This window comes from Sprattus sprattus (assembly GCF_963457725.1).
Source record: "Sprattus sprattus genome assembly, chromosome: 2".
Taxonomy (NCBI): domain Eukaryota; kingdom Metazoa; phylum Chordata; class Actinopteri; order Clupeiformes; family Clupeidae; genus Sprattus; species Sprattus sprattus.
This window is the reverse complement of record NC_137921.1, coordinates 30,207,666-30,235,165: the sequence shown is the minus strand read 5'-3', so window position 1 is coordinate 30,235,165 and position 27,500 is coordinate 30,207,666. Positions and strand designations below refer to the sequence as shown.

The 27,500-nt window shown below is 47.1% G+C and overlaps 1 protein-coding gene across 4 annotated transcripts in view; it reads right to left on the bottom strand.

Moving 5' to 3' along the window:
• The window catches only part of nfic (nuclear factor I/C), a gene marked incomplete at its 5' end in the record, with an annotated part of 107,168 nt that overhangs the window by 67,731 nt on the left and 11,937 nt on the right, over positions 1 to 27,500 (bottom strand). For 3 of the 4 annotated variants that reach the window (XM_080833696.1, XM_080833695.1, XM_080833697.1), the window contains one exon: positions 13,642 to 14,173. In XM_080833696.1, coding sequence (XP_080689822.1) covers positions 13,642 to 14,173 — 532 coding nt within the window. Of the gene's footprint in view, positions 1 to 13,641; positions 14,207 to 27,500 lie in introns of those variants that run through there. The other variant, XM_080833694.1, reaches the window with a different exon arrangement.

Here is a 27,500-nt window from a genome sequence, read left to right as displayed (position 1 = left end):
TTGCCTGCACAACTGGTCTCCATAGAGAGAAACAGACCTCTCCCCTGAAGAGAGAATACATCATTATCTATGCCTGCAGCTATGCCAGCGTTCCGCAAACACAGGGCCCCTGAAACTGAATTAATAACCCTGTTGAGAGGTGACAGACTTAAACGTGGCTAAAAATACACAATCGCAAAAACCCATTAATGCCTGCCTCAGACAGATCAGGTGTGGCTGCCCCACAGCAACACGCAACTAATATGTGTCTGTGTGTGTGTGTGTGTGTGTGTGTGTGTGTGTGTGTGTGTGTGTGTGTGTTGTTCGTTAGATTGGCCTGACCCTTACCAGACCCCCCCCCCCCCCCCCCCCCCCCCGACACACACACACACCCGCCCCTCTCTCTGCTGTTTCCAACTGTTGTCCACTTATGGTTCATTTGGCTGTCAAAGAGCTCTGCAATCTCCTCGCCATAACTGCAGGGATTAAAGGAAGGGTCCTAATTGCTTCCTTTGAGGGCAGAAAGGATTAGATCAAGAGAGATGATGAGGCGATGATGAGGCCAGAGCGAAAATTAGGCCGAGCTGGAGGGTCCCTCAGGATTCCCTCCTGTAAATGAGGATACACGGCCATTTAGGAGCTTAGAGGCAGATAAACGGATTTGTATGAATTTTTCCACGATGTGGGAATAGGCTTTATGAGGAGGAACAACTAGGAGCACAGTTATGGCACAAATAGTTAATGTCTGCCCCGGGAAACTGATATAATGATAATGTGGTCCTGGAATATATAGGAATGATAACTATATTACATACTTTTTTTTTTTAAGATTTATTTTGGGCTATTTTGCCTTTAATCGTTAGTGCAGTGAAGAGTGGGACAGGAAATGAGAGGGAGAAGAGGTGGGGAGTGGACAGGAGAAACGACAACGGGCCGGATTGAAACCCGTGTCCCCCATGGGCGTCAAACCCGTATGTGGTTGGGGCTACTGCTTGCGCAACAGTGCCCCCCATAACATACTTTTTCACATTGGCATTTGCATAACATTTGGCAAAAATAAGCATTGTCTGAAGATGCCTTATGAAAAACCTAGGTCTACCTCCAGAACAATGTGAACCTTTGGTGATAAACCCAATTACAAAACTCAGTTTTGGTGAGTTTTGTCAAAGATTTCAGGGTGTCATACAAATCATATATAGTGCAAAACAACACAGAAAAATGCGTTTGTGGTTTTTAGCGTCATAAGAAAGTATCAAAGACTTCAGTCGTTACTGTAGTAGTTTATCTCTGCGATCATGATGTCAGACAGGAATGAGTGTTGTTTGAAGTGATGGTTGGGGGGGAAGGAAATGTGCTGAATAAAACACATTTATGGCCCCATGGGCTTCGAGTCAAAGCTTGAGTCATTAACTGACAGCCACGACCCACAGACCCACAGACCCACAGACCCACAGACCCACCATACCTGGCCGGAGTATTAGATGACTGAACCTCCGCTATCATATCACCTAGACTTGGCTGACCCGTTGATGACTTTCAGTGCAACATAAAACAAAAGAAACGTCAGGGAAGGGGGAAAAAACGAAGAAGAAAATTGAAATATCTTTACCTGCATTTCATTTTTCAGGCCCATGCATCCTCAGTGGATGGAGTGGAAATGTCAGAGAAGATAAGCTGTCGTATTTATTTTCGGGCCCAAGAATATCACCTCCTTACTGACAAGTCTGATGTCGGGGGTGAGAGAGTCCCCACAGTTAATTACCCATCATCCTCCGTTCACCATTCTCCGAGGGACGGTGAGATTTCAGTCACAGGGAAACACTGCAATCTGGAGCATATGTGCTCCAGTTTCACTCCTAGGCGAGTATGTGTGTGTGTGGGTGTGTGTGTGTGCGTGTGTGTGTGTGTGTGTGTGTGTGTCTCCCTGCTCAGATCACACTGAAAGGAGGCCAGAATGTAGGTCTCAGCATAGGGGAAAGGAAGGCTGCCAAGTGGGGGCGGTGGAGAGAGGAGAGGAGCCAGGAGGACACAAGCAGACTTGGCTGGGCTCGGCCCGGCCCCGGTTGGCCCGGGTCGGTTTGGGAGGCACAGCTCCACTCCTTCGCATCTGCCTTTCATCTGTCACTTCTCTCCTTCGGCGCTTTGATCAGCCCCGCCGCATCTAACACCCTTTGGTTCCGTCCTGCTCTGAGCCCTCTTCATCACACACACACACACACACACACACACACACAGACACAGACACACACACACACACACACACACACACACACACACACACACACACACACACACACACACACACACACACACACACAGCACCTATCTCAGCCCCGCCGCATCCAACACCCTCTGGCTCCGTCCTGCTCCGAGCCCTCCCAAACACAGGCCACTTCAAAGGAGCACAGAGAGGTGGGGAGGGAGGGAGGGAGGGAGGACATGGCCACGATGCACTACCGCCTTCCAGAATGCACCCCACACCCCCTTACCTCCCCCCCACCCCAGCCACGTGTACATCCTCAGTACAGATGAGTATGGGTGAGGGTGCACAAGGAAAATGGAGACCTGGTGTAAAATTCAATTCCGTCCTGGGTTTCCTTTTTAGTGAATAGGTAGATAGTGAACACGAGGTTAGGCACTGATAAGTACCCAGACAAGTTCAAATATGGCTCGTGAAAATGGTGTTTATATTCTTTTACTGCTCTGTTGCAGACATGCTATCAAGGCAGTCTGTGTTATTGTGTCTGATTACAAATGATTCTCATTATATGGACAATGTAACCATTGAGGGAACATTTCTGAAAATGGCAAATTATTATAAAGTTCACTGTCCAGGGAGCTCAGGAGCATATTGGGACGGGACCCTTGATGGTTCCGATCCAACATGCTCCAAAGCCACGAGGTTAGAAATAAAAAATAAGAATGCCTTACAGAAAACAGTGGAAGCACAACTGGAAGCACAGCTCAAGTTTGAGGCGAAACTGGGATTACCCCCGTAACCAGAACAAAGTCATCTTGAAATCATTTGAAATAAACCATCAAACATCCAATCACTGGAAACAGGTCATCTCAGACTCGAGGCAGTTTCAGTGGTGGAATGTTTGCACACAAAAGCTGTGATCCCACTGAAACTATTTACGTTCGGAAACCATCTTGCCTGCGACTGTGTAAACCACATGAAAGGTCAACTGACACATTGGAAACCCCTTTGCTTGAAAGGTTTACGTCAGCCGTCGCAAATGGCAGCATGGGCTCAAAGCAAAACAGTTTCGTTTATTGTAAATGCACAATAAAAATGATAGTCCAGAATGGCAATGATGTGTTTCCCCAAATCTTTAAATAAGCGTTGCATGAAAAAGTTACAAAGGAAATGAAAATGGGAAATTACATCACCATAGCACAACTGCATCATGCTGCAAAACACATCAGGGTCACATATATACGCACTGGAGCTGTCAGCTATCTGGGTATGACGCATCCTCCACCAAAATGATACCAGGGTGAAACCATTCACCGCCTCGAGTTTAGAAATCACAACTCATCAGCTGCTTCAGCAGTTCAGCAGGCAAGAGTTTACAGTAAGTACAGAAACTTCGGAGTGCTCAACCTTTACTTGTTGACTAGGGGGTCATGTTTAAGCTTTGTGAAAGTCAATGACGTTCTTAATGCAAAAAAAAAGCTTTCTGTTATTGGTGCAGGGGGAAATCAAATCGCTAATCAAGTAAATGCTTGCCAAAACCTTTGTGGTCAACTTCTGCGTGAAGTTTGTCTCACAGTTCAAACCAAGCCATGAAACAAACAGCCTCGCAGGCTTGCAACCCTCCCACACACACACGCGCGTGTGCTCGCACACACACACTCACACACACACACACACACACACACACACACACACACACACATGCATGCGCTCGCACACACACACACACACACACACAGTCACACACACGCGTGCACACACACACACACACACAAACCATTGCACCACCATATGGCCGAGGCGGAGCAGCTGAAACATTTCATCTCTAATTGTCCAAACAAACCGTAATTATCTCAGTCAGGTATTTTGGCCTGCTGATTGCACTGAGAAACGATCGTTAGCACATCTATTACGACTCCAAGTAAGAAGGTACATTATTGGAGTCGGGCCTTCCACGCTGCTGTCACTTTTCACTGAAGGGGGGGGGGGGGGGGGGGGGGGGGGGTCAGGGGTTTGCTCTGCCGCCCAGCTGTGAAGATGGCAGCTGTGGAGGATGTGTGTGAGGGGCTCTGAGACTCAGCTTGCTCCCCGACTGAGCCCCCGTACAAAACACACCATTAAAGATGTCTTTCTGCACCATGGCAGCTGGAGGTGCGCTTTCAGAAAAAATATTTTACATAGGCGGTAGAAAAAGACACACGCTCTCTGTGTCTCCCTCTCACTCCTACGCCCTCTGTTCTATCTCGCTCGCGCTCTGTGTGTGTGTGTGTGTGTGTTTGGGCCAAGAGGGCCAGATAATTCCCACCCCTTGCCCTGGCAGGTTTTGCATCTTGTCTGGGACTGGAGGAGGTGGTAATCTGAGAGCCCCAGCGAGGGCCGACCCTCCGGTCACCTCGAAAAGAGACAAAAAATGAAAGGTGTATGTGTGTGTGTGTGTGTCTGTGTGTGCGAGCGCATGCGTGTGTGAGGTGCTGGTTGGGTCCAGCTGCGGGGAGCGTGGTTCTGTCTAGCTGGCAGCGCCCCACACACACACACACACCGCAATTAGGACCAGATGAGACAAGTGTGTGAGACACGATGAGACACGATGAGACACGCACGCACACGCACACACGCACACACACACACACACACACACACACACACACACACACAATGACTCAGTTTAACCAAAAGTCTAACCAAAACCAGTCAGATGGCTTTATGGTGGAGACTGTAACACAACAGGACGTATGTCACGTGTGGGCACACAACACACACTCAGCCTCAGAATCTGTTACGTGTTTTTTAAATTGGATACTGTAACACAACACTAACATACACTGAGAGTAAGAATCAGTCTACATGACCCAAAACTGTCGGTGTCAGCACATGAGACCTTTTTTAGTTTTCTCAAGTTTCCTCATGTTTGTCTTTTTTTGCCGTTTAAAGGCAAATCCTAACAGTCCTGGCTCGGCTACCTGGGCGCAGCCCCTTGCGGTTTCTGACAGCACGCGTGACCTCCAGCACCATGACAAACAGACAAGCTCCATGGCCAGCTTATCAGAGAGCAGCAGAGCCTAATATTGTACAGAGCAGATGGTGGCCTGGGATGAACCTCAAACAGGCAGAGTAATACTAGACAAGCCTGTCTACTGTCTATGTTGGATACCTTTTAAAATACACAGGGGGTAAAAAAAAAAAACATTTATATTTTGTTTTTATTTCTGTCATTTAGATAGTTTTAACCAAAGGGACTTCAGCACAGTGCAATGGATTGATTTAACAGTATGTCTGTTACTTTTATAATGAACCCATGAGCCTGGTCTTGCTACATTTACATTAAGTCATTTAGCAGACACTTTTGTCCAAAGCGACGTACAAGGGAGAGAACAGTCAAGAGCATTACAACCGGGTGTAACAATAAATACTGGTTAAAACTATCTAAATGACAGAAATATAAACAAAATATAACTGTTTTTTTTTTTTACCCCCTGTGTATTTTAAAAGGTATCCAACATAGACAGTAGACAGGAGGTGCTCTCTGAGGAGTTGGGTCTTCAAGAGCTTATTGAAGGTAGAGAGGTACGCCTCTGCTCTGGTAGTGCTAGGCAGTTCGTTCCACCAACGTGGAACTACAACTGAGAAAAGTCTGGATTGCCGTCTTGCACAGGAAGGTGCTATATAAGTAAAATGTTATTATTATTATTATTATTATTATTATTATTATTATCATTATTATTATTATCATTATTATTATTATTATTATTATTATTATTATTATTATATTTGGTACAGATCTGGCAAACTCAGGTTTGTCTGGGTATAGTGTCTATCTAGGTGATCGTTTCTTTTAAACAGAAACCTTCCAGGGACAGCACTGAGTTCACTAGTGCACTGTACCGACCCACAAATCCACAATCTCTCCTGCGGACCCAGAGACACAGAGGTAGTGTTAGGGAGCATGGCTGGGTGGGAAGGGAAGGGGAGAGGAGAAAAGTGAGGGGAGTTTTCTCATCTGCTCTGCGGTTTCCCATTGAGAGCACATCAGAGCAAACCCAGCATCCTCTGCCAACCTCTCCTCTCCTCTCCGATTCCATCCGACACTGGCATAGACATGGTGTGCATCTAGTATCTCTCTCTCTCTCTCTCTCTCTCTCTCTCTCTCTCTCTCAGGGCAGCTCAGGCCCAGAGTACACAATCAGCACATTGCCTGCCCTCTCTCACACACACACACACACACACACACACACACACACACACACACACACACACACACACACACACACACACACACACACACACACACACACACACACACACACACACACACACACACACACAAACACAACCGCCCCTCACCCCAGCACATCGATCGGCCAGATTGATTACCATGAAGCTGCAGTGCCTTTGACTTTCACTTGTGACCTCCCTCCTTCCCTCTCTGTCGTTCTTTCTCTCCCTCCCTCCCTCTGTCTATCCATCTAGCTAACCCACAGCCTTCACTGATTGAGAGAGTGAGAGAGAGAAATGTGTGCATGTGTGTATGTGAGAGAGAAATGTGTGCATGTGTGTATGTGAGAGAGAAATGGATATAGACACAGAGAGATGAAGAGGGACAAAGAAACAGAGAGATAGAGAGGGAGGGAGAGAGAGAGAGAGAGAGAGATAGAGTGCATGTGTGTATGTGAGGAACAAATGGATAGAGACACAGAGAGAGGGAGAGGGAGAGAGAGAGAGAGAGAGGGAGGGAGCCTCTGACGAATCAAAGCCCAAATGAAGGTATTGAGTGCTGGAGTGCAGGAGAGAGTATCCATGAGGTAAGAGCAGGTTGGCTGATTACTGCACACAGATATGGAGCAGCTTCTCTGTGTGCAGGCTCGGGACTGAGAGAGACAGACAGAGAGAGACAGACAGAAAAAGAGAGAGAGAGACAGGCAGAAAGAGAGACAGAAAGAGAGAGAGAGAGAGAGAGAGAGAGAGAGCGAGAGAGAGAGAAACAGAAAGAGAGAGAGAGACAAAGAGGAGGAGACACTCTTTTATTTACTGTTAACAGAGACAGGCCATTCCGCTACAGGAAACTCTCGTACCATCTCACAGAGATAGCCTGATACTCATCCAACGCTAAAAAAAACCTACCAAAATTCCTCAATGTTCCTTCCATTATTTATATGTTATCCAACATCTGCAACCCCGGAGACATAGTTTTATGGTTATTCATCTGCATTCCAACACAGTCTGTTTAGTTATGGAGACATGTGGTATTACAATAACAGGTGCAAACTGCAACTGAGCAACTCAGAGTGTGTGCAGCTATTTAGAAAAGTTTTTTTAAAGTGAGATATAGGGTCCAGTTGACACGGGTTACTTTGCGTGAAGCCGTGAGCGTGCACTGTCCCCTTAAGATGATGTGGCCAGGCACTGTCCCTTTAAGATGATGTGGCCAGGCACTGAACACCACCCCCTGTTGGATGCCACATAACAGAGCTGAACTTGACCTGAGGTGACCCTCATCCTCCCACCCCTTCTAAATTTCCGTTGCTACGGCAGTGTAGCACATTCTTCTGTCGTTGTGTTGACTGAACATGTGCACGCGTGTGTGCGTGCGTGTGTGTGTGTGTGTGTGTGTGTGCGTGTGTATATGGGTGGGTGCGCACGTGTGAGTTTCTGTGTATGCCTTTGTGTGTGTGTGTTTTGCTGCTGCAATATATAGATATGTGTGTGTGTGTGTGTGTGTGAGCGTGCATGTCTGACCATGCAGGATCCCCCTCAGCTCCACCAGTTGCCACCAGGCCCCCCCCCTCCACACAGACAGATGCATGCGCCCCCCCCCCCCCCCCCCCCTCACACACACACACACACACACACACACACACAGCCAGATACAGTCCAGTGCACACACAAAGAGTTTTTCTGTGAAGCCGCCATTTAGCGAGGAGCCAGCGTAGGAGGGCGGGTTCAGGGGGAGGTCAAGGCAGACGGGAAGGACTCTTGGCTCGGCGGGCCCTCGGAAGTTTCTTGGCCTGCACTGCTGACCGTGCCCCCCACGCCACACACACACACACACACACACACACACACACACACACACACACACACACACACACACACACTGCCTGCCTGCCATCCCCTCCCCACCCCACACCCACCCACCCCCACCATCTCTTCTCCTGTGAAGCCTGTTGTGTCAAACTAGGAGAACCAGCGTGGCTTTTGTTTTGACACGTTTTACACGGCACATTTACTCATGTCTCTGTGTGTGTGTGTGTGTGTGTGTGTGTGTGTGTGTGTGTTTCACCACGGCACATTTACTCCCACTGCTGTCCCCGAGCCAAAGCAGAGCAGATACAGGAGAGAGCTCTTGAAGACATTGTGTGTGTGTGTGTGTGTGTGTGTGTGTGTGTGTGTGTGTGTGTGTGTGTGTGTATGTGTGTGTGTGTGTGTGTGTGTGTGTGTTTCACCATTCTCCAACATCATGTGACCAACTTAGATGAGGGCAGCACTCAGCGTGCACCCAAGCATTTTCACACATATTTAATATCGATAAAATCAGGAATTGAAACCCCCAACAACAAAAATGACTTTGGGGGAGGGAACGGTCTACTGTTTCCCTGTTTCCATTCCAAAGCTCATTTGGAGTGGCTGTGGGTCGGGGGGGCAAGGGGAGATAAGAGTGTGGGTAAGTGGTGAGGCGTGTTGTCCTTGGACTCAGTGCCACGCAGGGCTCCTGTCTCACTGTCCGCTTCATTAGTAAAGATACCAAAACATATCGCAGCAACGGAGCCAGAGCCAAAAACTCCCCCTCACACAGGCCAGCAGCTGCTGCAGCCCAGACTTTACACCACAGAGCCAGACAAGGGAGACAGAGAGAGGGAGACAGAGAGAGGGAGACAGAGAGAGGGAGACAGAGGGAGAGAGAGACAGAGAGAGAGAGAGGAAGAGAGGGGAAGGGAGAGAGGAGACGGGAGAGAGAGAGAAGGAGAGATAGAGAGGGGAAGGTAGAAAGAGGGGGACAGCGAGAGAGAGAGACAGAGAGAGGGAGCGAGAGAAAGAGAGGGGAAGGGAGAGAGGAGACGGGAGAGAGAGAAGGAGATATAGAGAGGGGAAGGGAGAAAGAGGGGGACAGAAGGCTGAAACAGAGAGAAAAGTGAGAGAGAAAGAGAGGAGCATAGAGGGAAAGCCATGAAAAAAGAGAGAGATTGTGGCGACAGAGTAAGGGGAACTGGAGCAGAACATGCCTTATGTGTCCCCCCCCCCCCCCCCCCCGACTATCCCCACCACCACACATACACACACATACAAACAAAAGACGAGTACTGTGCCTTTAAGAACAAATGCTGACTGGCTTTTCTACTCCACCCCCCCACCCATCCCTCCCTCCCTCTCCCTCCTTCCTCGCTCACTCAGCGCCACCCCCTCCTCCTCCTCCTCCTCCCCCTTTCCCTTTGGTCTGAGTGAAAGTGAAAAGCCTCAGCTTCTTATCTGAGCATTTACAGCCAGGAGTTTGTAGGCTATTAGGCAGGTCTGGTGACAGAGAAGCAGAGCTGACCCAGACATGCGAGGGTGAAGGTCAGGGAAGGGGGAGGTGGAGGGGGTGGAGGGTTGCTGAGAGGGAGAGAGAGAGGGAGAGAGAGAGGGAGAGAGAGGGAGAGAGAGGGGGAGAGAGAAAGAGAGAGAGAGAGAGAAGGAAACGACTGCCAGAGTCAGGCTGCTGCTAAAGACTGGCATGATTCTTGCTCCTCTAGATCGTCTGACTGATCTGCTCTCACTCATGCCTCTCCAAAAAGCGAAGGCTAAGTTTAGCCCCCGCAGACGACCAAGGATTTGCTCCACTTGAAAATACTTCACACAGAATGTAATGACATACTTATTTACTTACAGTATATTTACAATGCTTCACACAGAATGTCACGAGATACTTACTTACTTACAGTATATTTACAATGCTTTGCAAAGATGTTGATGAATTACTTATTCATTAACTTAAATATTTACTGCATTTTTCAAACAACTGTATGAAGTATTAAATGAATGCATATTTAATGATCACTTCCTGGTTCATTTTATACTATATTCATCCAATATTTACATTGTGAGTATAGTTTAGATATCTATGTTTAGCTAATCATTTCAGTTAGAAGGGGTGTTGTGAGTTAGGTGATGGTGACGGTTGGTGGGGGGGCGGGGGGGGTAATGTAGTGAGCTGAAAGGGCTGGCGCTGTGACACTGGACTGGGGGTGGGGGGGGGGGGGGGGGGGTGGAGTGACTGTGGGGGAGTGATGATGCTGAGTCACCCTGCTGCTGCAACCAGGCCGCAGCGCTCCGTCCCACTACACTCCTCTCCCGCCTCCATCCTCCCGCCCCAGCTCTCACTCCCCCTCCATCATCCTGACACGCTGACCACTCCACTACAGCCATAAATACACAACAGCACTGCACTGCTCAAGCACAGCTACATAATACACAGAGCCAGAGATGGACTGAGAGAGAGGGAGGGAAGGAGAAATGGAGAGAGAGAGAGAGAGAGGTTGCACCTCACTCAGATTGTTGTCGGTGAGAATGTACACAATAGGGTTGAATATCACAGGGTGGCTTGTGAGATGATACCATTCCATGATAATGATACTATGTTGTGGCAGTGAATTCAACAAAGCCCAATGAATTGCAATATATTTTGAATATCAAAACTTGCTGATGACTTATTGATTAAATAATATAAGTGGAAATAGTATTATACAGTATTGTCTATACTGTTTGTGTGGAATGAGATCCACCAATTGAAAAGAGCATGTTTCATGATAATGATAGTATCATGAGGCAGACAATGCAGCAATGCCCAGTGCATTGCATTTAATTATAAATAAATAAATATTGGATTCCAATGTACTAAAATGTCACAATATCGGGTTGTTTTTACCATTTCTGTCCCACCCCTTAAACACAGCATTCTAAGACTATAAGAAATCAAATGGAAAGATAACAAGAGATGGCAAGATTGACCAGGAATGTTATGAGGAGCACACACACATACAAAGACTAGGGAAAGAGAACTCACACACTAGAGAGAGGAAGGAGAACTAGCTTAACACACAACACACACACACACACACACACACACACACACACACACACACACACACACACACACACACACACACACACACACGTGCGTGCATACAAACACACAGACAAAGATGGGGTAGAGCTAGCTAACTAGCTTTAGCTCTACATTGCTTGCAGCTCTGCGGTGCCAGCCCTACACTGTTCCATCTGCGGGGGACTCTGTGCCAACCTCAAGGTCCAGTGGAGGTGGCAGGGGCGCTGGCGGCTTCCAGAGGCAGGCCGCGCATCAGCTGGCATCCAGCTTTACCCGCTAACTACCAGACTGCACCCTTTTATACAACACTGTACATTTTAACACATCGCCAAGCAGTGGTGGGTAGAGTACTGAAAATTGGTACTCAAGTAAAAGTACAATTACCTCCTTTAAATCGACTTGAGTAAAAGTAAATATTCCAATTGGAAAAGTTACTCGAGTAAGAGTAAAAAAGTATTCAGGAAGAAATGCACTCTTGAAACATTTCTTCACAAGTTGCTTCATTGTATCATGTATTTTTTTTTTCATTACACGTCTCATAGATCACACATACATTACTTTTATTTTCATTAAACCTTATTACACGCACACTTAAAGCTAAGCCAACCAGACAAGACTAGACTACATACTGTAGATCTGATATCAGATCAACTCCAGAGATGTATACACACACACGCAGATCGTTTTTTATTAACCATACCAGCGCTATTGATGTGATAAATAATTTTAACATACTGTAGCCTAGGTATAGCCTACTTGCCCTTGCATATTATAGCAAACGTGCATTCGGACGTTAGCTGGCAACTATGTCAGTCAGTCAAACAAACTGCTAACTTTAACGGTGGCCATCTAGTCGTTACGCTAGCTGCTAACATTCTAACGTGACTACTGCAGCCAATGTAGCCTAACGTTAAATGGAAACGTCTTAGCAGTATAGAGTTTTATCAAAGAGTATAGAAGTACCTCTATACTCTTTGGTTTTATGTGCAAGAGTTTGCACTGCGCCTTGTGCATAGGATGTGAGTTTGTAAAATGGTAAAGGATGTAACATTTATCTCCAGGACTAGCTGCAGTACAGATAAAACGAATGCAACTTACCTGAACATGTTTGCGAAGGTTCGATGTGGAGTTTTTGAACGCTATGAAATGACAACAATGCTGCGACCTGTGGAGAGCGCGTCGATAACGCATAGCTAACTGACCTCTCCGTTTTTACCCTCTGGTTGCCGTGCGCTTGTATTCCAGTAAACAAAGATATGTGTACTTTTTTCACAATACTCATTTTAATGAAAGCACAATGGAAATGTAACGGAGTAAAGAGTAGAATTCTAGTTCAAATATTTACTCGAGTAAGAGTAAAAGTGCAGACTTTATAAAGGAACGCAAAAAGTACTCGTTACCCGAAAAATTTACTTTTTTACTCATTTGCGTTCCTTGTAACGCGTTACTACCCACCACTGTCGCCAAGGTTGGCGTTTCAAAGCCACACTCGTTTAAAATGATTTACACCGGCAGGCACTGTACACCGGCTTCATTCCTTCCTCTTCTCTCTGCATTCTCTCTCTCGCATGTTCTCTGCTCCATCTCTCCATTCCACCGCTCTCTCCCTCTCTCTCTGTTTCTGTTTCTGTTTCTCTGACTCTCTCTGCCTTGTTAAACCTAGCTGCACATTGGCTACATCCTCTCAAGCTTCAACAGTAAAACTCTTGTTTAAAAAGGTCATTGGCCAGAGTCTCAACTACAGTCTCTCCTATGGGACAGGATGTGCATCTATTATAATACCCTAAGGAAGGCCCTGAGTCAGCAGCTTTTGCTTAGCACTTAGCATCCCCACTATGAAGGCACATTAGAAACCAGACCAGTGACCAACCACAGCTGCGGTCCTACTATTTGTTTTGGACACGTTCAAGTCACAGATGGCAAGAGAGAGGGGGTGGGGAGGCCCATTGTGGGGGGTGGTGGGGGAGGCATGGTTGCCTTGCCGGGATTTTTTTTTACAAAGATTGTAGTCATCTCATCGACTCACAAAGACAATCAGTCATCTAAGGACATGCTGCTAAATGATCATTTATCTCACAGACTCGAAAATGATGACCTCAATGATGACCTCAAAAATGACCCTGTATCTTACTAACTTGCTCAGGAACAAGGTCACTCAAAAATGATAAGACAACATGAAAAGTAATATGACAACACCAGGACTAGCCCCAAAAGCTACTAGTCATCTTACTGGCATGCGCAAAAAACGATCATTTATCTAATGGACATGCTTGAAAGGGATCAGGCACATTATTGGCTCTTTCAAAACAGACCATATTTATCAGTGGGCTTACTTAAGAACAAGAACACACACATAACGCTACGCAGACGTGACGGAGGTACTCACCTCTCTCCTGCACAAAGTAGGCTAGGTAGAGGTCCAGCTCCTTGACGGAGACGCTGATGTGCCGCGGCTGCACACACAGAATGGGGTTGGCGCAATGGCCGCCCTTGACTAGCCGCTCGCCGTCCGTGCTCTCCAGTGGGATGCCCTTGAAGAGAATGACCATGACCAGGTCCAGACGCCACACCTTGTCGGCCTGCCGCAGGCAGTCGATGCGCCGCATCTTGCCCTTCTGGTCGGGGTTGGAGAGCACGCAGCACGGCGCCTTCTTGCCTGTGATGGTCAGCACGAAGTCCTCGCGACACTCGGGCCGGATGTCCTTGCGCAGCTTGGCCAGGAGGCGCGAGGCCCACTTCTGTTTGACCTCGGGCTTCTCGCCCAGCAGCTCGTCCTTCACGGCACGCTCCTCGTCCTTGGTCATGCGCTTCTCGTGCTTCTTGAAGTACTTGCGCTTTCGCGCCTGCAGGTTGAACCAGGTGTAGGCGAAGGCACGCACGTGCGGCAGTAGGGCCTCGATGAACGGATGAAACTCATCCTGCAAGGGAAAGGGAGCGAAGGGGTTAGCCATGACTTAATGTGACCGACTTAATCGAACGCCACACAACAGACCACCAGCGACTATCAACCACAACTGGAAAATGAGTTGCATAACAGTGGAAAGTCTGATTTTTAGACCAGACAGCACAATCCCAATTCATTAAATCAGGGACTTTACCAGACAATGCAGGGCTCAACCACATTTGGTCGACTGTCACCCATGATCAGTGTTGGATATTTCTATTGGCGATTTATGTCCCGAAAATGGAATCTGTTGTGCTTTTTATTTTATTTAAATTGAATCTTGTACACAAGAGAGGATTTAAATTTGACTAAAATATCCAAATGCCAAACAGATACAGGGCAGAAATACTTGCTCATGATATCCACATGTGTGCATGTAATGGGATCGCCTGACATATATAGCACTTCCTAAATAAAGACAGTTGCATAAATAGTGACAGATTGTGTCCCATCTTGCAGTAACATCCCCCCCCCCCCCACACACACACACACACACACACAGCAATCATTTATCCAATTAAGTTGTGTTGACTATTTTCCCTCTTAGTGGTGACATCTCAACAACAACAGTACACATCTGTATGCCTTTGAGGCAAGCCACAGTTTCTTTACTGTTTAGGGCACAATAATTCTGTAACGTTTGTTTGGAATTGTTAATTACTTCCATATTCCTCCATGGTAAAACACCCCCACATAACAGCATACTTCATCATAAATGGCACTTTAAATCCATGCGCTCATAAACTATGCAGAAACGCATGCCACGATCAAAATAAGACCTCAGGCATTATGGTTGCATACAGTGTGCATGCGTGTGCGTGTGCTTGTGTGTGTGTGTGTGTGGGGGGGGGGGGGGGGGTCTGCTCAGCGGGTGTGAAGGGGAAGGCCGACAGATCGTTCCTCCAGAAACTCGGCGGTAATAATCGCTCCAGATATTTCCACATATTCCGCTAGTGAGCAGGGGATCTGCGGGCGCCACTTTCATTTTCGGGGGCCTCAGCGTAATTAAACGCAGCACGCCAATGCGGTTAGTCTCCAAGCAGGGAGAAGGAAAGGTTTTTTTTATTTTTTTTTTAAAGAGGCATCCTTCTGGCAGTTTGCATTCAGCATGGTGTCATAGATGAGCAGAAAGTACTGGACCTCAGTTGGGTGATTTTGGGGTGGGGGGTAGAGTGTGAGGGGGGGGGGGGGTCGGTGGTGTAAGGGACGGTGACGAGAGAAGGAGAGCACGGCTCGCAACCTCGGTTTGGGCCTGCCAGCGCAGTCTAATTGGACATGACTTAGGCACACTGCAGATCTCATGCAATAAACAGTCTGAGCTGTTCTCTGCAGCACAACATTTTAAACGCTTCCAGCTGTCCCAGGCCAGGGCTGCCGGTTACCCTAGCCTTGCCGCGTACAACAGCGGATTTAGGTAAACCTTTAAAGCCCACTCACCCCCTACACCCTCCCACGCAAGACTTTCACTCCATCATCAGTTTTTTTGTTCTTGGAAAGTGACACCACTGTTTGCCGGGGTAAAAAGAGGGCACCTCTGAACCTCCTGATCCCAAGGCACCGACCCTCTCTTTCCAAATATAAACACACGGGCCCTCATTCAAATATACACTTGCTACCTGCAAGGGCACTGTAGCAGCTATCTAACTATTATTCAGCAGCTGCCCTGCACTTGACGACTGAATTATACTGTATGAGAACAATGAGATTTTCCAATCAGCAAGTGAAGATTTATGGGTCTGTACACATAATCTGTCCACCCTCATGAGCAGTGCAAGAGGAGCACGCAGGCCTCATCTCCCAGAGCAGGAAACCAGATTTTCACATCTATTTTTGCACTGGAGCGACGGCAGGGAACATAATGTGTTTATATTTCCAGTGACTTCAACTTGGTACTGGAAGAAGACGTTCAAAAGAAACATTGTGCTGTAATTCTGAGGTCGACAGACTGTTGTCCTGCCTGGCTGAATGTGCAGTACACGCAGAGATCTGTAATCAGTGGCGGAAGAGGACCCACGGAGCCATGATAGAGTTACTATGTAAACTTTCCGAAGCTTACAGACAGAAACTCCGCTGATAGAAACCAGAGATCCGGCCTGGAAATGAGACAGAGAGAATCCAAGCGGGCCTTTTACGAATTTCCCAAAAAAACAGCGGCACACTGAAAGGCCTTAACTGCCACTGGTGTCAAGGTCGGCCTCTTTTGATGTCAGAGGCAGCGCTTGGAACGGTGTTATGCCGAAAAATATTTAAAAATCTGCAAAGTTGATGGGCAAGGTGGTATTTTTAATTTAAGTGAAACTTGCCTCAATGAGAAACTCATTCAACCAACTCACTCTGTACATATGTTGTCTTAAGCCTCTGACATGTAAACTTTCGTGCATTAAGCAAAGGGCCGGTCCCTACAGACAGCTGTCCATACATGTTCCTCAGATGTTTAGTAAAAGAGAGAGAGAGAGAAAGAGAGAGAGAGAAAAAGACTGACTCTCTTTACATATACAGTACGGCGCTTGCTTATCCACCAACCACTCCTGAGGCAAAAATAAACATTAATTACGCTCTTGTTTTCTGGCACGCAAGTGGTGTGTTCGAAAAGCGCTTCCACGGCAGTTGTAGTTAGCTCCAGACCTGTGAGCCAGGCTTTGACGTTCTGGGTTTTGTTCTGGAGTTTGTTCTGGAGTCGTCCTATACACGTATAGGCACCAACTTCCAACTTCATTATGCTTCCACTGTTTTCATAGGCTGCCCTCCCACCCCAGCCTAGCCACCATCTACTGCTTCCATCTGCGCAAATTAACACAGGGAATTTTGCAGGCATCTATGGACAGGCCACACAAACCTATCCCCTCTCCCACCTGTGAGCTTTGCCTATCGGCACCTTCGCTCGGCATTAAATCACGCACTCCCTCTTCGGTCGCTACTGCTGTTTCGGGAGACTCAGAGTCTGACAAAGGGATCAGGAACCAAGCTGCACCCATTTATCTTCAAATGGAATAAAGCTTTGCCTCCAAGCTTGTTTACTTCGCTAACATAAAGATGAAGAGGGAGAGGAGCGGAATAGAGAGGAGAGGAGAAGGGGAGAAAAAGAGGGAGTTGTGTGCGGGAGCCAAACAGTAAAGGATCTGAGAGACTCAGAGAGCCCCCCCCCAACCCCCTCTCCCTTTTCCATATTAGGCCTGGACGCACTCCAGTGGAATGGTCTGGTTTTCCTACAATCAAAATCAAAAGCGCGCCTTGACTTGGGGTCTGTTTATACATTAACTGTACGAGTGTAATTGATAAACACAGAGGCGATGAATGGTTCCACTGTGACCCACGGACTGGGGATCTTTGATCTGACCGAGGGCTGATGGCGGCGGGCAGGTTTTGCGGGGCTATCAGCCTCTGGCACGCGTTAGGGTGGGTATCCGAGCCTTGGGATACAGGCTACTGGAGTGTCCTGACAAAACCCAGGGCCGGCAAGCAGGCGAGCCTGTGCATATGGGGAAGGGAAAAAGACATGGCCTTCACAGCTGTATTTATGCAGTAATTGAATCATTTTGTTATTGCTGGGTCCAGGGAGATGTGTTTTTATTCCTGTCGGTTGCCGGGATACCATTTTTATTATGTCTTAAACAGAGAATGTAATTTCTTCACAAATCTTTTTTCCAAACCAAGTGGACTTGGGGGAAGGGGAGGAGTCGGGCTGGAGCAGGCATGACAGAATGGGTTAGTTGTGGTGGAGACACATCTTGTCGCCATAGTGACACCCCTGTCACCCGCTCAAGGCACTTGGGCTCTGCTTGGAGCTCTACGCAAGCATGGGGGGAAAAAAGTTCTTATTTTTTTTCAATGCATCATTTTAAAAACCCTACTAAGCCCACAGCAGACAACTTAAAACTGAACTTTCTGACCTTTTTTTAATGATATGGCAATTTGAGCTGCCTGTGAATGGAAAAGTGCAGAGCAGAGGGATACTGCATTTTCAATACCATGTTTTCTCTGCCTGGCCCAGAGAGAGAGAAAGACAGAGAGAATGAGAGAGAAAGAATGGAGAGAGGCAGAGCTGCATGCCAGAGGAAACAAAAATGCTACAGAGTTCTGGAATCTTGCGGAACCACTATTAATCTAGAATGCCATTCTAAGCACTAATGGCAGAACTCTTCCCCACCCTTCCTGCATGGTTCCTCTGCAGCTGCCAAAGACGCTGGACACACATCACCACGGCAACAGCTGACTCTGGAACAGTTCCGCTGGATTCTCTCGTCCTCCTCCCCACTTCTCTCTCCCTCTCCTTCTCTCTTTCTCTTGCTCTCTCCCTGAACTGGATGAAGGTAACAGAATGCAGAAAACAGCTGAAGTGCAAGCAGCTGGAAAAATGCCCTCCCCTACTCCATGCTATGCATCTACAGTTCGCCAAACAGACTGCAACAAGGCCACAGCATGGGGTGCCAAATTTGTTTCTCTCTCTCTCTGTCTCTCTTTCTCTCTCCCTCTCTCTCTTACTCTCTCTCTCTGTCTCTCTCTGTACACAGACAGCGAAATATCAGACCATATTCTGACCATCCTTTCCCCAAACACAAGCTCAAAAAGAGCAACTACTAGACCACATGAGAGCAATTTCTAGGGGAAAAGCTACGAGTCCCCGTCCAAAAGGCAAAGCTCTTTCATACTCTGTTGGGCAACACACAAAAAGGAATATCTGTGGAAACACATTTGCACACAGTGAGTCTTTAGACTCAGATAAGTATGGAACTGGATTATGACTAATACCAGATTCTGCTCGGATAAGATATTTCTTCTTCTTGGAACAGGAGTGTCTCAAGGTACTTTTGAAATTGAGAACTACTTTTTAAATGTTTTTATTACCCTATGCCTAATATTGCACAATTACTGTGCAAAAAAAGAATGTCTGTATGTGAATAATAATGTCTGTATGTGGCAGTTCTGACCAACACAGCCAGAGTCCAAACAGACAGCAGACCCTGAGTCCCTCCACCCCTCCACAGTGCTGTCACTCTCCTGTACCTCACACCTCTCCACCTGGGGCCCATGACCAGAGGGAGGGCGGCGGGTTTGATGGGCGAGAGATGGGCAGGGGTCAAGTTCTGCCACAGCTTCTGCTGCTGGTAACTCTTGTCCCTGCTCCCTGCCCTCTGAGAAGGAGGCTGGGCTCCACAGGCTGAGTGAGGTGAAGTGGGTCAAAGGGGATGTGGTGTTGACTTCCAGCAGTGAGTCATCCTGCCTCGCCACGGCATTACCGCTGAGTCAGCATTCAGCAACGTACCATGACAATGGGGTGGGGGGGTGGGGGAGGGGGGCGCGTTGGGGTGGCAAGCAGTCTCTGCACTAGACCAGGAAAGCTGAGCAGGAGGCAGGAAGACTGCAGAGTTTGAGTTTAGCTCAGGGCATTACCTTCCTCCCTCCCTCCTTCCCTCTCTCTCTCTCTTTCCTTACTTTTGTCCTTTTTTTCTCTATCGCTCCAGTCTATCTGAGCGAGTGTGGAGCATTGATTTCAGAGGCTCTGCAATCTCCCTCTGCAACCTGAGCTCTGTAGTGCGCCAAAGACTGCAAGCTTTTCTGAGTTCATTCACATTAATTGTCGCGCAAACGCCCTTTAAATAGTCAGACTGTGGCTACCCAGGACATGGTCCAGTTTTGTATGACTACACCACCACTTTAAAAAAAACCTAGACAGAATAGTCAATAAACAAGCTGTTCTCTGAAAAGAGTGTGGTTCATTATGTCCTTAACAAAAGACTTTTCATAGAGCATTAATTTGAAACAATACGGGATAAATACCGTTGGTTTTTCCCATCCAGAGTGTGGAGTCGGCTTAGTTTGAGTATTGTTTGGGCTGCATGTAAGGCCCAGCCCACTGAAATGGATCAGCATAATCAACTCGGCTCCAATCCCCTAGCAACAATTAGCACTTTATGATGGCGCTGCCTTTATGAGGTCTATACACACTAAGCACAGCCCATGCATGTGTGTGTCTGGTTGCTTTGACACAGGCATCCTGTGTCTGAACGTCTAAAGACGGGGTGGGGGTGGCACAAGGAAGGCGGGGGAGGGGTGTTGTCTGCACCATTAAAAGATCAATGAGTGTATGTAACGTGGGAAAAGGGAATGTAAGGTGAAGGAGGATGATTAGATGTATGTGTGTGTGTGTGTGTGTGTGTGTGTGTGTGTGTGTGTGTGTGTGTGTGTGTGTGTGTGTGTGTGTGTGTGTGTGTGTGTTTGAGAGAGAGAGAGAGAGAGACATGTGAAGTTGGATGGATGGTGTGTCTCACGGTGTGTTCTTAGGGTCTCGTCCCTCGGCGTCATCAAAAGAAAGAGCAGCTTTGTTGTAAAAACGTTCAGAAAATCCAACACATGACATCATTCATGTGTGCCTAGGGAGCTAGCTGACTGACTGACAAGTGAACTGGTTGACTAGCAACCATTGTTTCAATGAAGTTACCCTCCAATTCCCTCCAAGGTCTGCATGGTTTTAGGCAATCTCACTATCGTAACCTACTTCACATCGACCTATCAAGCCTTGCACATCCTGCGGGGCCGCCTGTCATTTTGACGTTTATAATGTCTGTACTATGAATCTTTCCATACAGCCAAGCACTGAGCATTCTCTGGGGGCTATACTGCAGGTTTTGCAGAGTAAGCACTGCTCTGGCCTGTGAGGACATCATAAAGCTGAAGAAGGCCCTGCAGATGAGATCTTACTTCCTCGAACTAACCAGGGATTGAGTCCCCGATGGGAGACGATTCTGGCACGGATCTGAGGTGCGTTTGAATTTGCAGAAACAGAAGTGGAAGTTCGTGGTGAACGCATTTTCTTTGCACTTTTCCAAATCGTTCAATTTCTTTGTTACCCTTAGTCCAGTGTCCATGTTTGTTCGCCAAGAACTACATCCTCATACTCTGTGTGTCTGCGAATATGTCACAGTGAACTCAAAATGTTTGCAAACGTTTGTCTCTGTTTGCTATTTTGAACACACCTCTAGCCCGGATCTGTTCAAACGTCAGCAGTCATTGGTGCTATGTACTCTAGCACTAGTAAGGCCATTTATGTGTCTTATCTTTATTTGTTCTATTTGACACAGATAGGACTCACAGCAATTCTAAGGGTATGTCAAGCATTAAAATGAATTAAGGATGGACTACTAAAAATGTAAAAATATTATCATACCAGTAACATAGTATTAGTGCTAGGTGCTCGGCCTCACCTAAGATACTGTAACACAAGTTCTGTGCTGACTGAAAGCAGGATACCAAGATGACGCTGGAAACCCCATATTTACAGCAGAATGAAATGTAATACCTGATGTATGGTCTCTTGATATTTCTGAACAAGGCCTTCCCCCCTCAACACATGCACACACGCACAAGCGCAGGCACACACTTTCACACCTGCAGTTTGACCACAGTATCCTCAGCGTGGGGGAGGCTCAACTGCTGCCTAACAGTGAAACTGACAGCGCTGCCAGCTCTGATCACAGGTGCAGGTGTTAGCCAGTTGGAACTAAGACAGTGATACATTTGCTAAATTGATTGGTGTGGCATAACAGAAAACAAGACCGGGAATCTAGCCTGAAATCAATAAGTTCCTACACACCCCATACCCCCTTCTTCTTCATCTTCTCCCTTTCTCTCCGGCTTCCTATATAGCTTTCAATCAAGTGCACACACCAGAGAGAGCCCCTCAGAGTGAGGAGTGTGTGGTGGGGGTGGGGTGGGGTTGAGCGGGGCGGGGGACACACTCAGGCTGCGAGGTCTTTTGAAAACGCCAAAAGAACCCACTTGAGCCGTGTCCTCGGCCAATGGAGTACAAAGAGTTTCCATTATGAAGGATTAAACGGATTGCCTGGTCGGATGGGCAGACGCCCGTGACCTCCCGTGGGGCCGCCTTTGGTGGGGCGGCGATCTGGGAGGCCGTGATCCCGCACCTCCCGCCCTTCCTTCCTCCCTCCCCTGCGCTCCGGCTTAAGCCCGGCTCAGGATCCGCGCGCCGTCTCAATGGCAGCAGGTCGCCGGGGTCGCGACCTCACACACTCACAATGATTTCTGAGGCCGTGCACACTCACAATGAGAGACAGTGGCCACAGGCGACTCCTGCTTCACACGGACAGCGCGATCCCCCTTCACAGCAGATATCAGTCGATTCACACTCGCAGGCTGACCTAAATAATGCATCTGTGGCATTTTACCACTGACTGTTCCTTTCGCAATGGGGCAGGCATGTGCAAAACATATGTACGTACTGTCTTCATATTAACAGCCGGGCCTGTGTTGTGGTACAATGTCAACGCTATTATGGCGTCTATTACTTCAGTGGTCCTACAAGTTTATTTATGAATGAAAACACATCTGGTGAAAGTTCAAATAAACAACGCCTCCCTCTTTTCTGCCTGAAAAGGTCACATTGGTTGTTATCGCGTCGGGTCAGACTGAAAACTGATACGCTGGTGCTGAATAATAATGTAATATGGAAATAAAAGGGGATTGTGATACAAATAAATAAATAAACAAATAAATAAATAAAAGCCTCAGTAAAACAACAAGCAGCTGCGGGGCTGTAAATACCAGTGCATCGCAGCCCATCAATAACTGTCAGAGGAGAGGGGCGAGCGGCGACCGAAAGGCATGTGAACACGACAAGCCTTCCATGTGAAAGTGACGGCAAACTAGGACGTTACCTCAGCTAACCCCTGCACTGTGGTAGTCACCATGTGCGCTCAGACAAACACACACACACACACACACACACACACACACACACACACACACAAACTAATGGATATGAAAAAATGCAGATAAAGATACACAAAGATATGTACACACTCCATACAAATATTGGCGCTGTAAATATAGGCCTGTGTCCACAATTGTCACAATTTCTCAAAATGAAAAAAAATGTAATGCGCTGTAAGCATTAGGGCTACATCCACATGCCCCAAAGAAGTTGATCACATTCTATCCCAGTCTGTGTTTACTACCTGATATTACCCTGCTAGCATTATACCATTCAGCACTACCTTCCACAATGGTTTGAGCTTGACTTATTTTCAATCATGTTGATAGCTTGGAGCTTGTAAGCCCTGATATTGTGACAGTGAGAGCTTGCTATCTGTCATTCCATCTTAATCCCCCCCCAATCACCGTGCCGGGACAGAGGAGCTCGGTAGACTGTGTTTCCACCGTGGGCAGCTGTTTCCCGATTACAACATTCTTCATTTTATTTGGAGCCAGATTTGATGGTATTACGGAGGCCTGTGTGTGCAGTGCAAAATCCCTTTACAACGGAGACTTTTTTTCCATACAAAATTACAGTTTTGAATCGCATCTTCGTCTCATTGCGGCGAAGGAGGGAGACATTATGATTCTGTGTTTCACTGCTGCAAACACACTGACGCCGTTTTATTGCAGAAAGAAGACAGCATTACTTTAAACGACTATAAACTTTGCTGTAACACAAAATGTTACAAAAATGATAAACACCATAGTGTTCACACCACAGACAGATGCAACTCACTAATTTGGAGTCTGATGTCAAACTGTACTCAATAAAGAACAAATGCCTGAAACATATTGCACAGCACATGAACACAACAACATCCCAACTGCCGTCTTTGCAAACAAAACTGAGCACATACGTATTTATGCAGTTTATTTTTTTAATTGAATTGACTTTCCATAACAGAGAATTAGGCTAGCGGCCCGAGGAGCAGCATCTGCAGAGGCTTGTGTGGTAGAGGACAGGGGAACACCACATGGCGATCACCAGGAACGGGCCTGCTCCCGACAGCGCCGCAACACAAGCCCACTGCAGAGGCTCGACTACAGCTATTTAAAACCCACTTGTGTAATGAGGCTATAAAAACCAGACGACACAGAGGAGAACATGAGAGCACCCAAAACAGTATTCAACAGACAGCAATGGCTGATCACACAGAAACAGATTGGGTACATTTAAGTAATCTAGGGTTGGTTTGCAAATTCTTCATTTTCACGTCACTTTCCAGCTCCAGTTTAATTTTTCACAATGTTTGATAGTCTTTTACATTCATGTGCATAAAATGTAAACAGAGGACACATAAAATAATCATAAAAAAGGATCATAAAAAATCCCTCAAAAAGTGTAGTAACATGCTAACAAAACACTTGTTGTGTACAGTGCTCTTCCTCCTCTGGCAATAATAACCTGGTTGGTTCAGCTCCAGCAGACGCTAAAGGTGAGCCAAACATTATCTCCATCAGCTGCGCTTTGACGTCTAATTTAACAAGTAAGTAGCTAGCTAATTGAGATGAGTCTAAGCAGGTGATTTGACTTAGCTATCCCAGTGGCTAATTGGGAGGTGGTGACACCAAGAGGGATTAGACGAGAGGAGCTTGGCCCCGTCTGCACAGGGGTACGTTTCCCAAAACCGCCGTTGAACAACCCCCATCGTAAAAACAATAGAGAGACGATCATTGAGAACACTCTCTCCTAGTTACTAAGGCGGTTGCTCAAAGACGCTTTTGGGAAACCCAGCAAGTCGAGCAACAGGGCAGAGCTGGCAGTCTCCACCCCTGTGCCCTCCCTCTCTCTCTCTCTCTCTCTCTCTGTGCATTTAATTACATTTGCAGTCTAATTGGATTTAGGTCCTGCTCCCCCTTCTGTCTCAAACCACTTCTAATCCTGGAGAATCCAGGGGAAATTAACTAGGCCCTATCTCCTCTCTTCCTCCTTTCTCTCTCTCTCTCGCTCCCTCTTTCGCTCACTGTATCTCCCTCCTTCTCTGTTTTCTCTATCTCTCTCTATCTCTTTTCCCTTTCTGCCATGGAAGCATTGAAAAAGCCCAAATCAAATTAAATCTGCTTTCAAATGGGATGAATAATTTATCATCCAGAAAAGATGATGATACCAAGCCGTTCAATTATTTAAGCCTCAGAACGGAATCTGAAGACTGGTTGACACTCATCTGCCCCACTTTAACTTCTTGGGCTATTTCAAGGTGCAAGGGCCTAAATCCCAGCCTCCAGGCAGCAGGTTGCCCGTCTTTCCCCATCGCTCATTTATGCTCAGGCAACTCGAGGATCTCCCCACTACTGAACGAAGGACCATTCAACAGCAGTTCACCACAGTCAGGACTTCTCTGTGAGGTGGTCAGAAGTTGTGGGGGTATCACTGGTTTGAAGTTGTGGGGGTATCACTGGTTTGAAGTTGTGGGGGTATTGCTGGTCTGAAGTTGTGGGGGTAACGCTGGTCTGAAGTTGTGGGGGTATCGCGCACTGACAAACGCATGGCCTATGCAACTCGGCCAGACTGCTCATTGTAAATTCCTTGCTTTACAGTATTAGCCTCCGAAAAGTGCACAGCAGAGTGACTTTCAAATCATCAACTGAGGCTTTGGGCAGAATTACACTGGGTTTTTGTGCAACCAATATTACCATGACTGTCAGTATGGCCTATGCAGTGATTCAATGGATAACTGAAAAGGGCGTATAAATACATCAGTGTCTTTCCAACACAAAATGTTGCCTGTCTTTTGAAACCTTCAAAACCACAACTAAATTATTATCTGACAAGAGTTTAAAAAGATGGGTCATGCGGGCTAATGCTTTGATTAACTTTTGAAAAGGAACATCTGTTCCTCCATCAGAGATGCATATATATATATATATGTACAATGGTCTGAACACAGTAGTGACCCTCTGCACTTTGGAAGAGTTCTAACTGAAAATGTTAGTTCTCCCAATTCTATCAAACACACTAACATTAACATCTTCACATGAAGAGCCGCGACTCCCATGCAGACTAAAGAGCTGTCATCTTAGCGTCCCAGAGGCTCTCAGATAGCGTCCCACCCCGTCGCTCTTGTGTTACATTCAATTACATTACACAGCACCATAACACAGCACCATAACACAGCACCATAACACAGCACCATAACACAGCACCATAACACAGCGCCATAACACAGCACCATAACACAGCGCCATAACACAGCGCCATAACACAGCGCCATAACACAGCGCCATAACACAGCACCGGGCTAATCTCAGTAATCTCTGTCGTGCCACAACTGGGCACTACTCAGAGCCCGCTCTGAAGCCTGCTCTCTAAACTCCGTGGCCTTCTTAATATCTGTGCTTTCCTTTTTTCCCTTTCTTCCTGTGTGGAGGAGGAGGAGGAGGAGCAGAAGGAGGAAGAGAATTTCTGGCCTAAAAAGCTATGCTGGCTGCTTCAGGCTTTGCAGTGCCATTCACTGAAGCGGTTGCTTTTGACTTGGTGCCTGGCAGGGTGCTTTTACAGGGAGCCTGCCTGGCTGACAAGTCACCTTGTCTAATGGACTGTTTGGCAATGCATCCCGTGCCCTTTCACCCTTCTCTAGTGGTGTATAAATACTTGCCATAAATACACACACTGGTTGCGGTCCACTGGTTGGAAACTGCACAATACAGAAGGAAATACCTCCTATGGGTCTAAATGGCGTTTATATTGTCTGAGGCGTTTCTGAATCGTATATCAGAGGCCACTTAAAAATAATATATAAAACTTGCAACCTCCTGCAAGGTAGTGTTCAGTTATTAGGTTCACCAAAGTGACGCAAGTCAGTGGGTGTCAGTCAGCAAGGGTTTCATTCATGAATTACTCAAACAGACTGCTTGTGTCAGTCTTGAGAAACCTCAGGCCTCAAATCCTTTGTTTTAGCCAACTCAGACCGGCTACATTGTGAAACCGTGGCACACTGAGTAAAATTGCTGAGGGCAGGGCGGGCGAGCGGGTGGAGGAGTGGGTGGAGCTGGGGTGAGGGGCGGGCGGTGAGTCTGTGAGGAAATGAGTCAGACGGCCGGCAATGAAATGTAAAGTATTTCATAACTAAGGAAGGACATTGAAAAGGGCTTAGCATAGCCGGGGATTGTGGTGCAACTCTGCTGCCTGGCCTAAATCTGCATCGAAACGCTTCCGGGTCATATTCGGGCAAAGCCAAACGCTGATGTGTCCTCCTCGTTCTCTGCACCCAAGCACGTTGGCACAGATCCTAATTCGCAGAGATCTCTGTCTGGACATGTAATAAGTACACCTCTGAGTCTGGCAGCTCGCTCTCTCTCTCTCTCTCTCTCTCTTTATTTCTCTCTCTCTCTCTCTCTCTCTCTCTCTCTCTCTCACCCCACTTCTCTGTCTCTTTCTCTCACCCCTTAGCAATCACACTGTCTTCCTTTATCCAGCCACAGTCTCTCTGTCTCTCCCTCCCTCTGCCACGCTCTCTTTCCCTCTATCCTCTCAATCTCAGTCTCTCTGTCTTTCCCTTCCTCTCACTATCTCTCTCTCCCTCCCTTTG